This window comes from Equus caballus, chromosome 22 (assembly GCF_041296265.1).
Source record: "Equus caballus isolate H_3958 breed thoroughbred chromosome 22, TB-T2T, whole genome shotgun sequence".
Lineage (NCBI taxonomy): Eukaryota > Metazoa > Chordata > Mammalia > Perissodactyla > Equidae > Equus > Equus caballus.
The window spans coordinates 18,443,110-18,459,781 of NC_091705.1; the positions used below are offsets into that span (position 1 = coordinate 18,443,110).

The window sequence follows — 16,672 nt, forward strand, 5'->3', positions numbered from 1 at the left end:
AATACTGAAATCCTGTAAAATGTTATAGAAGAGTATTTAATAACATCTAAAGATGTGCAATATATAGAGATAAGCTTATATGTTCCAGGCTTTTTAAGTGTATATATAATATACACCAAGAAAAGGACTTGAAGATTATGTATGAAAATGTTGCAAGTGATTATCTCTAAGTGGTGTGATAATGGGTGATGTTTGTTTTTTCTTTTTGCTTCTCTGTATTTTACTCAATTTCTTCAGAAGACAAGTAAAGAAGAAAAAATTAAAATACCTTATAAGGTTACAGTTTGAAACTTTGCTTTGAAAATGTGTATTTAAGGGTTTTATTTTGGTACATAAGTTTAATTAGTCAAGTTTTTATTGTTTTAATAATTAAAGGAAAACGAGAAAGCATTTAATACTTCGGTCCTTTGCCGTACGCAGGGACTCTCTGGTGGTAGTTCATTCTTGTTTTTAAATTGCTGTAAATGTTATCAACAACACATAAAGCTTTATTTTCTTTTTTAGTTAGAGAACTTGACAGCAGAAGACAGTGTTAGGAATTGTCACACTGTATGGATTTATAAGCTCTAAAGCATAAGAGTAAAACTGGATGTTAGTTCCCATTTTATCAAACTTGTTCTTCAAACTTGTCCTTTCTTTTAGGGTTTCCTGCACTCTTTAGAAACACTGGTTACTATGATATGAGAAATATGATGTTCTCCTGTTGTCTACTTAACTCTTCTTAAATATATATAATAAGGAACTTTATTACGCTCTCTAGTTCCTTGCTAATTCTTCTTGAAGTACTTGTTCCTGGTGTTCTTACTATCTTAGAGTTTAGGCTTTTCCAAACACTTGGAGAGTACTTAAGATGGATACTTCATCCAGTAAAACCTCGTTGACTACTGACATAACAAACATAAAGTATATTTGGTGTTAACTTTAACTTAGGACAGAATATCAAAGATTAAAATTTCTTTGAAAAAAATTAAGTATTGTAGGCAGATTTAAGAATGGATTTAAGATGGTTTTGTGTGCCAGTTCATCTCATTTTTGTTTACTGCCTCTCATTTTCTTCCAGCACTCATCATGTTTTGTGACCTGGTACATTCCTGATTTTTGACATATAGTATTGATAATTAACAAGATGAATCTCTTGGTTTCATATTTAGTATAAGACTTAGGCCACAAACATCTAATGGAGTCATGGGTAGAAAATAAGATATAAGAAATTATTGCAGACGTGTAACTTTTAAATTGCAGACTATCGGTGGTCCATGTCAAGTCATAGTTCACAAGTGGGAGACTCATCTACAACCACGATCAATAACCCCTTTAGGTATGGGCATTACTGCATCTGTTTGAGGCATATGCATAAAGTTACTAATATGCTGCACAATGGCTTAGTGGGATTTAATACATTTTTATTCTCAAGTTTAAGGTCAATGCATTGTCAGTATTAGAGATTTCACTTAGTGTATCATGGATCTTACTTCCAAAACTAAACAGTTCTTAATTGCTTTTCTTTAGAAACTGTATTAGAAATGCTTGCCTAATTATTTTTATTTTCTTGGGTTAGATTAAATTATTGTGGAATTTCTTTTCATTTGGAGTAGTTACAAAGTGTATAAAATAACATTCTTTTTGACTGAGCACCCATGGCTTTACTTGCTCAGAGAACTTAGAGAATATTTGAGGAAAGAATTAATCCAAAACAAAGATTCTTAAATTTTTAACATTGAATAGTAAGATAATAGACTATTCTATTTATTCTGTGTGTTTCTTTTAAAGTAGTAATTCCTTAAATAAACTTATATGAATGAATTCAAATTTCTTGGTTGTAGCAGACGTATTTTCCTCCTAATTTACCTAACTACCCTGCTGGCTGTGTTAAAATTGATATTCAGATAGGTTTTTTTTTAAAATGTTACTGTTTTCTTGTGCCTAAAAATGGCATTTCTCTTCATACTAGTATTTTTTAGTTTTCTTTTCCATACTGAGATTAAAATTTGAAGTTCATTTCACAAACATTAAATTACCCGCTGGATTCATCTGTAAATTGACTCAGTGCTGAGAAATGTATCTTTTACTTTTCAGAGAAAATTAGAATTTAAAGATGATAAATATCTTGCTAGTTAGTAGCTTGGGTTAGAAAGTAGTGAGAAATTCTACTTTACCCCTTAGCAAGGGCACATCTTGTTTAAACAGATATCTCCTTCCATCCTCTTTATTGGATTTTCTTTTTATATGTTTTAGTACATTTTTGGTAGTACATTTAGAAGTTTTATGGTAGTGTACTCTAGAATTATAATAGTCCCATACTGAGGTTGGAAATTATTAGGTATTAAACATTTAAAAAATAATTTGCATTTGGAAGCGTCTTGCAGTTAAATATGTTTTCTTATTGTGAGAAGTGGGATGATTTTGTTTCTGGTCTTTTAAAAAGAAATTTATTTTATACTTTTGGAAAATATAACTTCTAAACTTAAGAGCTGTGTGAAATCTACCAGAGAATCTTTATTGGGAACTGTCACACTTCTTTTGACAAATATTTTAGACTTAGTTTGAAGTAAACTGCGCAAGGAAGTGTTAGGGAAGGTAATTAGTGTTTTAGTCAGAGGGTGGGGCTTACCAGCTTTTCTTCAGTTGACCTTTCTGTTAGAAGGGAATGTGCTAGCACTTACTCTTGTTTTGGTAGTTCCTCACAGCTCTGTATGCACAGGTAAGTTTATGCTGTTTGGAAAGCTCTTAGCTGGCTGTAGAGAATAGTTGGGATTCAGGGAGAATTACATTTTAGATAAGTTCAGAATATGCACGCGTAAGAATAAGCATTTTAATTGTGCCAAGACCTTTGGTTTGAAAAATCAACCAGGAGCTATTGTTGTCCAGCAGCCTGTCAGTCTCACACATTGGTAGGTGTAGAAGTTTGTCCCAGTGCCTCTAGAGCACCTTTCCGAGGAGTTTTCTCTCTCTTCCTTGTAACATTGTGAATAATCACCAAGTATGTAAGAACTCTTACTGTTCGATAGCCTCCTTAAAAGGAAATTCTTTATTGAGGGCTACAATAAATATGCTTATTCACTTTGGGCTGCTTTTAAATTTTAGATTTAATATTTTTAAAAAATCCTTAAGGTGGGTAGTTTCTCAATTGTTCATTCTGTGTACATCATGAATTTTAACTAGGTTTTCTATTTTCCTTCATTTCTAGAAAGCGAAATTATTATTGACGATGGACAATTTGGAATTCACAGTAAGTGAGACTGAGTTTTGAAAATCTTTACTGATATGATTGAGACGTTACCTTACATTTCATTAGAAACAGCGCAGGGAAATATGACAGAATGATATTGAAAATAGAAACTAGATTACCAAGAAACAAATACATTCTGTTAAATATTAGTTTCCAATATAATTCTTACGCTTTAAAATTGTATCCTTTTGGTTTTCATTTGACTGTTGATTTCAGGCGTGTGAGTTAATATAGTTAATTTTAAAATATTGTATTTAACTGTTAATATATCACTTTTTAATGCTATTATGTTTGAAAATGATATGAATAGTTTTAAGCATTTAAAGTGTGAGATTTTACTCTTAAGCTAAGTTTGTGTATTTTGTGCTTTGTATATGTATTTATAGTAAAATCCAGATGAGGCAGAATGTTCTAGTAATTCTGGCTGAGTCTTTAACACAATTTACAGTAGAGTAGAAAATCCTTTCACTTCTGAATATGTTGAAAATGTTACGCATTCGTATACTTTTCTGCTTCAGTAAATATTTTATCTTGAGGATTCAAGTTTTCTTGGATGACAGGAATTCTCACAGTGTATCAGTGTTATCTTGCGTTTTTAAACTGCATTTTCATTTTAGATACTTTTTTACCTTAGGAGTCAAAAGGTGTAAAGCAGGTGGGCAGAATGTGTGCTTGAACTGACTGTGCAAGCTGCCGAGATAAACTGCTTGATAACCAGTTTGCTTTCCTGTCAAGTGTACAGGAACAGGGCCTGAATGTTTTAGTTGTGGTCTTAGTCGATATGTTTGTGTACTTTAGAAATGTACTTGCTTCGACAGTATTTTGATAGGAGTTTAACTTCTTTTTCTTGATTTTGTTTGGGATTATTAATATTACATCATGAGGTAGTCTAAAATACTTGAATAACTTTAGTGTTAAGTGTTTTAGAATCTTGTCGTCTTTATTTACAAAAGATGATATTTATGCTCATGTTTTGAAGAGGTTTCTTTATGGAGGAGTAGTTTTCTCATTTCTTCAACTGTAATGCGTGATATTATATCCCTCTATTTTGTGTTAATTACTGTGCATGGTTATAAACGCATGGCATTTCTTTCTTCATTTTTTGTTGTTGTCATCCTAAATTCAGCATTCATTAGCTTTCAGGATAGAAAGCCATTTCTCCAATTTTGTCCGTTTCTGAAAACAGTTTAAAATTAAGAGATGATAGTGGCTTCTCTGTATTTTTAAAATCTTATAGTTATTAAACGTTTTTAAGTTATAGCTAAGGAGAAAAGTTTCTTGATTTTTTTTTTTTAAGTCCTGTTGATGAAACAGATTCAAAACAGTTGACAGCTCTCCAATATTTATGAAAATTTTATTACCTACGCTGGTAGGAAACTTCAAGTTAAACAATGCTAACACAGTGTTATTACAGTTGTGCAGTTTATTTATAGAATATATAAATGTGAGAATACAGAATTGACTCACAGTTTTGTTCTTTCTTTCTTGTATCTCAACCTCTCACACTAGTGGTGTAACTAGTTTCCTCTGAATTATCTCATGTGAGGTTTTGGAAGTATAATAGTGATCCCCAGTGAAACAACTGCTAGGTTAGAAGCCATCTTGGGACATGTATTCTTTCTGAAATGGGTTTGTGTTACTTCAATAATGGATTCAGTAAGAATATTTTAATTTACTTAGGTTGTTAAAGTATGGCTAATTGTTAACATTCATTTAACTTTTTCCCCCCTACTTCATGTAAAAGCTCTTCTCAATGACAAATTTAAGACTGTGTGTGTATTTGCTTTGGAGAGAAGTACCAGTGATGATATAACTTGAGTGTATTAAAATGTAAATTTGAACTAGAATTGTCATTGTGTATTGTACTTATTGGATTGTTTCAAAAAGTATGTATAATAATTGCTGTTCTTCATATTTACTCTACCAGATGGTGTTGAGACTCTGGATTCTGGATGGTTGACATGTCAGACTGAAATAAGATTACGTTTGCATTATTCTGAAAAACCTCCTGTCTCAATAACCAAGAAGAAATTTAAAAAATCTAGATTTAGGTATGACCATGTGTATTTGTTACTTAGGCCATTTATTTTCACTAATGCTATACATTTCTGACCCATTTGGTTTTAGCCATCGAGTATATAAACTAAGAAGATAACACACTTAGAGATAATGTCACATTTCCTAATAAATACAGGATCTTGTGAGGGTGAACTGCTTCCCTGCCTCAGATTGCTGCAGTTAGATATACTTATATTAGTCTTGATTTCTAAGTCGAAACCAGAAAATTTTGTTTTTCTAAAGTGATTTCCAAGCTTACGTATCTTTGTAGTTTCTATCATTTAAAATTGCTTAGTGTAGCAATAGTTTGTTTTAGAATTGATATAATGGAAATGATTTTGTGCTAAATGAAAGGAGAATGGCTTAAACAGAGAAAAATGATTGTTGGAAATATTCTTCAGTGTCCTAAACTTTCCTGTGGCTTGAAAATGAAAAACCTTTCTATGAAGAAAGGTAGCAGTTATCATAAAAGTTCCAGATTAGTTTTTTGAATCCTATATTAATTTAAGAAATAGGTGTCAAGCTTTGTGTAAGTAGCTAAATAGTGAGTGATTTTATTTTTCTGTAGTGTTATCTTGTATACCTTTAAGTGAGCTGGCTTCTCAGTGACCCAGACAGCCATATCATTTGAATTTTTATAACTTTGGGACTGAGAGTTCTAAGTCCTGATATGTCATGCAGCCTTTTCTGACAAATGTCAGGGCTGGGTTGAAAGGGCCATTTCAGTAACTGAAGTAATTAATAATATACTACTTATCTTTATAATACAATTCATAATGATATTGCAGTTTGTAAATCCATAAATGTTTTACAATAACTGCTTAAATATTATAGTACTTACTTATTCCAATCATAAAATATATAACGGAAAGGATGAATTACACTTCACAGTCCTTTGCGTTGCCTGTTCTGAGAGTAAGTCCTGTGTCTCTGTGCATTAGCTTTTCTGGGCCTGTGCTTTGCTTCTGAAAAGCCGAGGTAATTGGACCACATGGTCGATTGGCAAGATCCATTTGACTGCAGAGATTCTCTAACCAGTTAGTCATACATAAGTGAATATTTTACTTACATGTTAAAAGAAGCAAGTAAATTGTGTTAGAGCTGTAAAGTGTTTTTAGCATAAGACCTTGAAATAAAGATAGCAGAAGATAAAGCCTTGGTTGGTTGGGCTTATTAGGATTTTTTTCCTTGACTATAGTTAAGAAATTAATAGATAGATAGTGGTCAGGGTTCTGATTGGATTACAAATGCATACTGAGTCCTATACCATTCTTGTTTATATAGAAATTATTTTGAGTGTTTGTATATATTATTGTGTTGTTTAGGCTCAAATTGCAGTATTTTCATATAACCATACTTAGTTGGGCTCCACAAATTAAGTGACTGATGCCTATTGAAATAATAGTGCATAGCTAGAAATTGGTGTTTGTTCTGACCATTTTTTCCCCCAATTTGATATTAGTGATAGAACTAAACCCTCATGGGGGAGGAAATAAATTTATTTGCAAGGATATCAGGATTTTAAAAACTTCAGCACCAGCTTATGCATTTTAAATAAAACATTAGGCATGTTGCTCTATCTCATTACCACCAAGTTTTAAACAGCAGTTTCTCTTTCTGTTGACTCCATCAGTTAAGTGGAAAGCAATGTCTCTATGATAGACTGTAACATTTATATAGCTATTTGAAGAAAACTTTTAGCATAAATGAAAACTCTCTCATAGATCCCTTTAAATGGTTTTTTTTTTTTTTTGGTAGATGTGCATTACTGTTGGCAGAAGAGCCATTTTCTATCTTCCATGCCTTTCTTGCCTGTTCATTAGTGTCTATTTGTGGTCTCTTCATACATCCTGGTAGAGAATGCTTGTTCCTTCAGACTCAGCGACAGAATAAATTTTCCAGAACTATTCCTAAGAGTTTGGTTTCTGAGATGAGATGATGATTTTTGTTTGGATTGTTGAAGTGCTACTTTTGATTTTATAGTATGATTACGGAACAGTATTACTAAGTGAATAATCTGGTAAATGTCCCCTCTGGGTGAGCTCAGGATTACGTAGCTGTAAGACAAGCCTCAGCCGTAGTTGGTCATGCAGAGAGAGCAGGCCCCACTAATGCAATTCTATTATTTGTGTTATCAATCAGATCCCATTTAAATCTAGAATGAAAAGTTACCATAGCTCAGCTGTTACTCTATACAATAAGGTTGCTTCCTCCATTAATAGTACTAAAATTGTTGAATATGTATACGTTTCAGTTGGTGCAAGAAATATTGTAGAATTGAATTGACTTTTTAGCATTACAAGTGCTCTGTGCAAGTAATTGCTTCTCGTTGGGAGTAGACTAGTCTTTTTGGCCTTATGACTTGGGTAACTAGTCTTTGTTTTCATTGCTGCAAGGTCTGTAAGAGTTTTAGACGCTTGGTTTATTTTTTTGTTCATTTGTTTCATTAAAAAGTGTATACCTATAAATATATACACACACATTAAAAAATGCATATAAGTATATATATTTAATACATATATGTATATTTATACAACATAGATATATATTTAATACATTTTTCTTTCATAATATACTTTGCACAAAGTACCAGGACTCACTGAGGTAAGGTAGAAGAAAAGGGGAAATTTTTAATTTACACACTCCAACAGTCTTTTAATGCACACTAACAGAATATAATTAAATTATGTGCTTATTTTATGTATATACATTTGTCAAACTTCTCAAAAGAATTTGAGATAGTCAGTTATAAATGGGATAATAGTAAATATCTCTTTAGACTGATTTAAAAAAAAAAATGAAAACAACCTTAGGCATGACAAGCATTATCTCATTTTAATACTTTGCAGAAATATTTGTGGATAAAAACATCAGTATTTTATAAAGCATAACTAATGCCTTCACCTGCAGCATATATATGTAGTTTTTGTATAATATATTATTTTGTTATTTGAAGATTTAGCATATTCAGGGAGCACTTTAAAATGTGGCATTCGGGTAACATTTTATGGGTTTTTCTTCTGTTATGTGCATTTTTTGTATTTCATTATTTTTTACTTTTGTGTAGGGTAAAGCTGACACTAGAAGGTCTGGAGGAAGATGACGATGATAGGGTGTCTCCCACTGTTCTTCACAAAATGTCCAACAGCCTGGAGATATCGTTAATAAGTGACAATGAGTTCAAGTGCAGGCATTCACAGCCGGAGTGTGGGTATGGCTTACAGCCTGATCGCTGGACGGAGTATAGCATACAGACAATGGAACCGGATAACCTGGAACTGATATTCGATTTTTTTGAGGTGAGTAGTTATTTCGCTGAAGGAGTTGAGAAAGAATGCAGGCATGAACCTATTTTTACAGATGTTTTGATTTTGAATTTAGTCTAATTTGTGTGAACCCATGACTCATACAACTGTTTAGATGTTTATTCCTGTGTGCATTTTAGCAGGCTTAAAAAACTTGGAGTTGACAGACTCAAGTACTATTAAGAATATAATTAAGAAAACTTGAGCAGAATTGATGTTTCAAATCGAGACCAGATGTCTTGATGCCTGTGTTTGTTCTAAATATAAATGAATTGTACCCAAAGGAGCCTCCAAGGGTAAATAGAGGGATGGGCAGGTTCTAAAACTCTTGGTGGACAACCTGATGTAACTAGAATGACTGACTCCTCTTCATGACTAAAGTCTGGTTTTAATGAGGCATTTTAAGAATTCTTTGTAATAGCAGACTCATTTTTGCAACTTTACTTGGTATTATAAATATGTAATAAAAAAGTTGCTATGAAAATTGTGCCAGGTTGTTCAGAATCTGTGCTCCCAACTTTCCAGAGCTGCTTGTGACACTTACACTAGAGCTCTCTGGCTTACTGGCTGTTCAGATGCTCCCCACAAATAATCCTAGGTCTTCCTCTAAGGTCCTTCCTCTGCTGTGCTGGCTCAGTAGTTCTGTGTACTGCTTTCCTTAGACTCTTACTTTTTGACGCTTCCACTCCCATTTCCACTAAATTAGAGTTTTCAATCTTTGAGGGTGGGGAATTTTCCTTGCCCAGCAGTAGCAGCTAGCCACAGTTTCTTGAAAATAACAGAATTCAGGATCGGTTTAAACCACTGAGTAACACTTGTTACACATAATTAAAATTATTATAATCTTTGAATTGTTTAATTTGATGATGCCCTTAGACATAGCCTTTGTGAGTGGCTTTTTGGCTACCTTGCATTATATGGAATTTAAAGTATTTCCTTTCAAAAAACCATAATAAAAAACTGTAATTAGATTTTACCTAAGTACTAAAAATTTGTGGCACTTTATTATAAAAATAGGAAGTTTTGGTGGAATGTTTCCTTGTTCTTTAAGGACCTACCTTTTAATAATCTCTTGAACAGCCTAACTTTCATTAGATTAGCAGTTGGGAAATACTGTTTTATTCATAGACGAGGCTGATAAAATACCCAGTGTAATCTCAAAGTAAGTATTCTGTTTCCTAGAGAGTTACTGTCCTTCTGTGTCACCTGTGTAGATGCCTTTTTAGAGAATATAATATCCATTAAAAGCTCACTACAGGTATAATTAGTCTTGGAATATAAAAGTACTTAGAAACTTTCAGTTAGTGCTTTAAATTCACCTAATAATATTAGAGGATCAGAAGTGCAAATCAGAGTTATGATTAATAAAGTGTAAATTAAGATTTAATAAAAATCTTAAAATATTATATACTAGAAGAAAATATTATTTATTACAAAGAAGCTATCTAAATTGCCTGAATATAAATTTGATTTTGTTTCTTATTGATCTTCCTCCATAGATTCTGAGTTGACTTTAAGGGAGTTTTTTGATCTTTAAATGGAAAATAATGAAGTATAAGAATTTGGATTATTCTAAACCTCATTTTTTCAGGAAGATCTCAGTGAACACATAGTTCAGGGCGATGCCCTTCCTGGACATGTGGGTACAGCGTGCCTCTTATCATCCACCATTGCTGAGAGTGGGAAGAGTGCTGGAATCCTTACTCTTCCCATCATGAGCAGAAATTCCAGGAAAACAATAGGCAAAGTGAGAGGTAAGCGTGGTGAAGCAGGGCGCCCCTTTACAAATAAGCAAAGGTTAAGTTAGAGTTTTATTAGTTTCAAATGAGGCTTTTTAAAATGATAAAGATTAAATTAGTAATTTGTTTTAGAATATTAGCTAAATTTTCTGGAAGCTTTACTTTGACTCAGTTTTGACTTGTTGATTTTTTTCTATTTGATAGAGACTGATAAAGCTTGTTTGAATAATATTTAAATATAATTGAGTTCATCATGGCCTTTTTAATTGTCTTTATTTTTGTTCTCCCTCTTTTTTTTTTCTATGAAAGTTGACTATATAATTATTAAGCCATTACCAGGATACAGTTGTGACATGAAATCTTCATTTTCCAAGTACTGGAAGCCAAGAATACCATTGGATGTTGGGCATCGAGGTGCAGGGAATTCTACAACAACTGCTCAGTAGGTTGAATATTTGAGTAGTATTTGCATTTGGTAGCTCATGCTTGATAAGGTTAAACTTGTTTGACCAACCAAAGGTCAAATGATCCTTTCATTATTTCCCTGGGATTTAAATGTAATTTGGTAATTAAGGTTCCCAATTCAAATTAATTAGAGACTAACTCTCTCCTAAGGTTCTTGGCCGGTCACTCTTTTTAATATTCTACTGAATTGGTGGCAAGAGAGACGTTAAAACTAGAAAGCCAAGAGGGAAAGCTTGAGGCATAGTCAGCCTGATGACATCACTGTGTTGTGTTGTGGTCCTGACTTTAGGCATGTTGCCCTCTGTGGGTCTCAGTTTCCTCACCTGTTTTCAGTATATCCATACTTCCATTCTATTGCTGTGTCAGCCTTTTCCCATTCTCCCTTCACGAATGGAAAAATATATTATTATATTCTAGTATATAATATTATAATATTTTAAGTGTGCCAATATTAATCATCTCAGGCTTCATTGCAAGGAGCAAGTTTCTATGTCTGTACTACTTCATGCCATTGCGAAGGATCACTTTCCCTGATTGCTCACCTCACTTGAAGGGGGGAGGTATGTGTTGGTATAGGATATGTTTATAGTCAGCTTGTAAATACCTGTAATCATTAGAGCTTTCATCCATGGAATAAATGCACACACCAACCAAGTGATTGTCACAGTCGTTTTTTTTTTTCCTTCTCCCCAAAGCCCTCCGGTACATAGTTGTATATTCTAGTTGTGAGTGCCTCTGGTTGTACTACAGTCTTATTTTGAGGATGGCAAAATTAACCTCAAAATAGAGAATAAGTACTATTTCCATTGTCGAAAATACAGTTGGCTTCTTTATTACTTTTGTTTTCTCTATCTTTTCTATAGTATATATTTCTTCTCTTTCAGGCTTGCTAAAGTTCAAGAAAATACTATTGCTTCTTTAAGAAATGCTGCTAGTCATGTAAGTGAATCTCTTCTTTGGACAACTTTGGACTGTTGGTCCAAAGGTAGAAAAGTAGAGAAATGCGGGTCTGGGGAGTCTCCTCCAGCCTTCATTAATAGGTTAAAAGGGGGAATGTTTATACTTCTGAATATGTCACTCAGTGAAGATGAAGTATCTCTAGGCATTTGTATTTAGATTCATGGTGAAGATTAAGATGAAAACAATGGAATCATAAGCATCCCTTTTTTGAGACAACAGATTTTGAGTGATTGGGGCAAGAAAAACATTCCCCATTAAGCGTTGGTTTTCATCAACTGAATAACATGCTCATTCAGATACTCACTTGAGAAGTAATGCTCATAGAAGGATTTGATAGTGACTTTATGTAACACTTTTAAAAAACTCTGTCAGTTTAGATCCTGCGTATCAGCTTGATTATGTTAAATTTCTTAACTCCTTTTATCCAATTATAAAGGATTAGGGTCCGCTTTTTTAGCTTTTAGTTTTTTTTCAGCAACTGCAACTTGACATTTTTAATCAAGAACCTGAGATTCCCCTCCCTCCCCCCATTCCTCTGTACCTGACAAAAAAGCCTCATGTTTCAGAGTTAAACTAGGGGAAAAAATGGAGCAACATCTCATACTTTTATTTCTAGTTTTACACCTTGTCCTTCACATGCCTTCAACTTTGCTTTTTTAAAAATAGTTCAGCAAGTAAACTTGATTTGTCAGATGTTTATCACTTAGAGGAGCAAACATCTGTTCTAAGACATAACTTTTTTCATATTTTAACATCTCTAAAATTGGGATGGGTTTTACAACATTCTTAGCTGTGCATCGTGGTATGGTTGGCAGTGTTTTTTTCCTGTCTGAGTGCTATATAAAATAATGATGGATTTTATAATTCATGACATCTTAGGTTGATTACTGTATTTATTTTAATGTTTAAAAATATTAATGACTAGTTTTGCCTTTGTGTTGAAAGGATGATATTAAATTTATGAGTATATTGGGCTGTAGTTCATTATTTGGAACCCCTGTTAATTCATTGTAGCCAACTAATATAACATTGTTTTATTAGCTGTAAACACGAGAAGATCCCTGTTAAAGAATTTTCAGGGCCTCTGCTTTTGGAGAGAGGGTTTCAGTAAGCTTTTTTCTTCTGTATTCTGATGAAATCCGTTGTAACTCATATGGATCACATTTTAGAATGTCTTCTATTAGTTATTAGTGGCTGGTTTGTTTTAATGTTAAAAACATACCTTTGAAGAGGTTTTGGTGTATTGGCTTATTTCTTAAAGCTCACACATGAATTTTGGGATCAAGTTTTATCTCTTAGTAAAATTAGTTTCCTAAAGGATGATGATCATGTAAAATTAAACATTTAAACTAGAAAGCTATAATTTAATATATTTAGTTGTTATAACTATTTAGGGGTGTTAGGTTTGTGTTTGTTTACAGTAATAGAAGCTAAGCTCATTTCCTGTTTCCAAAGTCATCAAGGAAGTAGGCTCCTTTGGTCCTGGTCTGTGGTCCATGTGTACTTACAAGTTGAGCACCTTCCTTGACCTAAACCTGGGGTAGGGTGTGGAAATATGGCCATCGATTCTTATATATCACTTCCCTGGGCCATAGTAACATTACAGAATTCTCAGGCCTTGTTTCTTTTGAGCCTAGCTGGCTTTCTTTCAGTGAACGCACAATTTATATGTCAGTTTATGTTCTCAGCATTTGTTTGGATTAATTCATGTGTCAGAATGGATCTGACTTTTAAAAATACATTCTTAACTTGGATTCTTGTCCTCTTTTCTTCTGCTTAGGCCTCTGTCAGAGAATTCAGCATGTGCACATTCTTGTTGCCCATTTCTGCTTTCTCTGTCTTTTGAACAGGTGTAGTTTGCTCTTTAATCTGATTGCTGAGGTTTTGTTAAGAAAGGCTGTAAGGTGTGCTGCTCCAGTGCAGCAAGGAGCAGAGCTAAGAGACTACAGCTTATTCAATTTCCCACCTCGTCTTTGAGGTTCGGCTGTCCAGCTAAGGTATGCAGAGCAGGAAGGTACCAGGTAGCCCTGAGCTCTAGGCTCCTGTTAGGCTCTATTTCTGCTAATAGCAGTAGCAGAGGTGACACCTGTGAAGGCTGTCTCCTGTCACAGAAGGGGCCTCGGGCTGTGTTTGAGTGGATCAATGCCCATTTTCTTGCCAGGAAAAAATTGTTGTGCTGTTGCAAAAAAACAAAATACTTACACAGTTGTTTTAAAGGGAGAAATTACTTTTTAGAAAAAGCTTAAAGTGTAGCAGTAAATAATTCATGAAGAAGTTTTATGTTTTTGTGTACAGGTGTATAATTTTATAGTGAAAAGTAAATTTCTTATGTCTTCATAGTTTTAGATGTATCTTGGGCCAGATGATATTTTTTAAATACATGTTTTCTTTATTTTTGTCAGGGTGCAGCCTTTGTAGAATTTGATGTACATCTTTCAAAAGATTTTGTGCCTGTGGTGTATCATGATCTCACCTGTTGTTTGACTATGAAAAAGGTATGTTGAAATTCCCTCATTTCAAACTCTTACAGTTAAATAAAAGGTTTAAAAACAGGTGTTTTTATATATATATATATATATATATATATATATATTTAATTATTACTAGGTAGAGTCGTTCAGTTCGTTTTCTTGGTGAATTACTGCTTATCCTTTCCTCTCTCAAGCTCCTACAATATTGAGAGGGTGAAGAGAGAGGAATATTAATTTTCTAGAGTAGGATCTCCATTGCGGAATTTGCCTTTTTTTATATTATCTAGCGAAAGGACATTCCAAGAGGTTTCTGTGTCCGTCTGCCACTGTCCCTATATTGAGGCAGTAGAGAAAGCTATCAGAGTATTTGTTTTCTAGGCTCCTTTCTATTTCTTCTTCAAGATTTTTATCAAATTAATAGGCTACTGTGATTTGGCTAAAGTGGGAAGAACCAGAGTGAAAAATGAAATTGTAAAAATGCTTTTGGAGCCAGATACCGAAGGGCCCCAGTGAAGGGGTTTAGACTGAAGAACTAGGGAGATAGGAAAGACTTTTGAGCCAAGAGGAGAAATGTTCAGAACTAAACTTCGGATTAATATTTTGGTACCTGTTGTAAGGGGACTTTAAGAGGATGGAGACTGGAGGTGAGGGAGAGGTAACGTGGGCCCAAAGTACAGTAAGCCTGAACTGGGGAGGAACAGGTGGAGAGAAGGACAGGATAGAGGAGCAAGTCCAGAAGGAGATTTGAAAATGCATATAATTTCTTAAAAATTGTAATTGTTGCTGTATAAGGATAATTGTGATAATTATATATTAGTTAAAGTTCAGTGTACAAATTAACCAAGTGATTTCTCAGGACTTAAACTAGGAGGGTTCATTTGGTATTTTCTTTAAAACTGTGGTGGGCATTTTCCACTGAGTTGATTTAAAGTAAAGGCTAGTTTGCTAACATGTATAACACTGTACCAGTCACTGCATGTTGTCCTGTAAATATATAACAAAGCACCTGGCTCTGCCTGCTAGTCGATTCTCATCAGTCCTCTGGTTTTGGCTTACTGTGATGTATAGAAGAGAACCCTTCTGTTTCACGGTATTAGGAGAGGGAAGGAAGGAAATGTACCTATTTAGACGACAGAAGTAGAATAACTTAATAGAAATGGAACAGCTTATTTTTGCTTTTGGGGAAACATTAATGCAAAGTGAAATGGGAAGGAATGGAATGGTAAAGGAGCTTACTAACCAAGACTGAGGTTAATGAATCTAGCTCTAATTTCTAAAACTCTGAGAGGTAATTGAAGAGTATTGCTGAGCCCCGTTTTCACCAGACTCTGTCTTACTCTTAAGTTGAACTTGGGTGAGTTAATCAGGGAATGAAAGTAATGAATTGTATATATTTTTAGGTTGAGTTTTAATTTTTAAACTGGTATTTTCCTTAAAAAACCAATTTCATGTTCATTATAAAACTGTAGATAGTTTAGAAGATTATGAAATGAAAAATAAATCTTCTTTCCCCTTTCTCCTTGATCACACTCCCTTACTCTTAGTAGTTCTTGTGTGTCTTTCCAGAGAAACTATGCATATACAGGCTCATACCATATATACATGAATGAATATAAATGTAATGTATTTTAGTATATTTGTTAGATTGATGATTTATTGGTGGTACATTAACTCATTTCCTTAAGAAAGAGGTGCATAGCATTGTGACATTTGATATGGTATTAAAATCTAATAAAACAGATTTTCACATGGGGAAAACGTTTATAACAGATTAGAGTTCCAGTTAAGTATTACTGCTTATAGCTAATCAGACAATTTTTTTCATGACAGTTGATTTCTGTGGCCATTTTTAACCAAACTTAAGTTTAAAAGATTTAGAAAAGATCAGAAACTTATTGACAGAAATTAATCCTTACATAGTACTTGCATGTTGATTTCCTAGTCATGTAGCATGGATATATGTCAGATAAGATGTATACAGCATGACAGGAAATAGGGGAAATGGCTGACTTCTGGCTTTGTTCTCAGTGTGTCTTCAGGGCCACAGCTTCCTCCCAGCCATTGTTTTCTTTCAGGCACTCCCACCTACATTAAAAACAAAAGCCAGATTTTAAGAGCTGGGAGGTGGTGTTCAGTAAGAAAGGCTCCCCTGCGTAGGCTCGATGTGGCCACAAAACAATTGTTTTTATCATTCAGTAAATTGAGATATTAGTCTTGTCTAGGGTAAACGTTCAGTAATAATTGGGGGCCTGTTTTTCTCTTTGTTTTCTTTTTAGAAATTTGATGCTGATCCAGTTGAATTATTTGAAATTCCAGTAAAGGAATTAACATTTGACCAGCTCCAGTTGTTAAAGGTAGTCATAGTAGCATAAAATGTAAATTATCTCTTAGTTTTAGGACTATTTATACTTGTCTGTGTGTGCTAATGTTCTCTGCACATGGAGA

The 16,672-nt window shown here is 33.7% G+C and overlaps 1 protein-coding gene across 22 annotated transcripts in view; it reads left to right on the forward strand.

Annotated features, from left to right (window-relative positions):
* The window catches only part of GPCPD1 (glycerophosphocholine phosphodiesterase 1), a 53,516-nt gene that overhangs the window by 20,158 nt on the left and 16,686 nt on the right, over positions 1-16,672 (forward strand). For all 22 annotated transcript variants that reach the window (XR_011430806.1, XR_011430807.1, XR_011430802.1 and 19 more), the window contains 9 exons: positions 1,243-1,318; positions 3,188-3,229; positions 5,157-5,280; positions 8,355-8,586; positions 10,184-10,346; positions 10,641-10,773; positions 11,681-11,735; positions 14,159-14,251; positions 16,504-16,581. Coding sequence is in view for 12 of the 22 variants with exons in the window: in XM_023626150.2 (XP_023481918.1) it covers positions 1,243-1,318; positions 3,188-3,229; positions 5,157-5,280; positions 8,355-8,586; positions 10,184-10,346; positions 10,641-10,773; positions 11,681-11,735; positions 14,159-14,251; positions 16,504-16,581 (996 nt within the window). In the remaining 10 variants the exon portion in view is untranslated. The remainder of the gene's footprint in view (positions 1-1,242; positions 1,319-3,187; positions 3,230-5,156; positions 5,281-8,354; positions 8,587-10,183; positions 10,347-10,640; positions 10,774-11,680; positions 11,736-14,158; positions 14,252-16,503; positions 16,582-16,672) is intronic.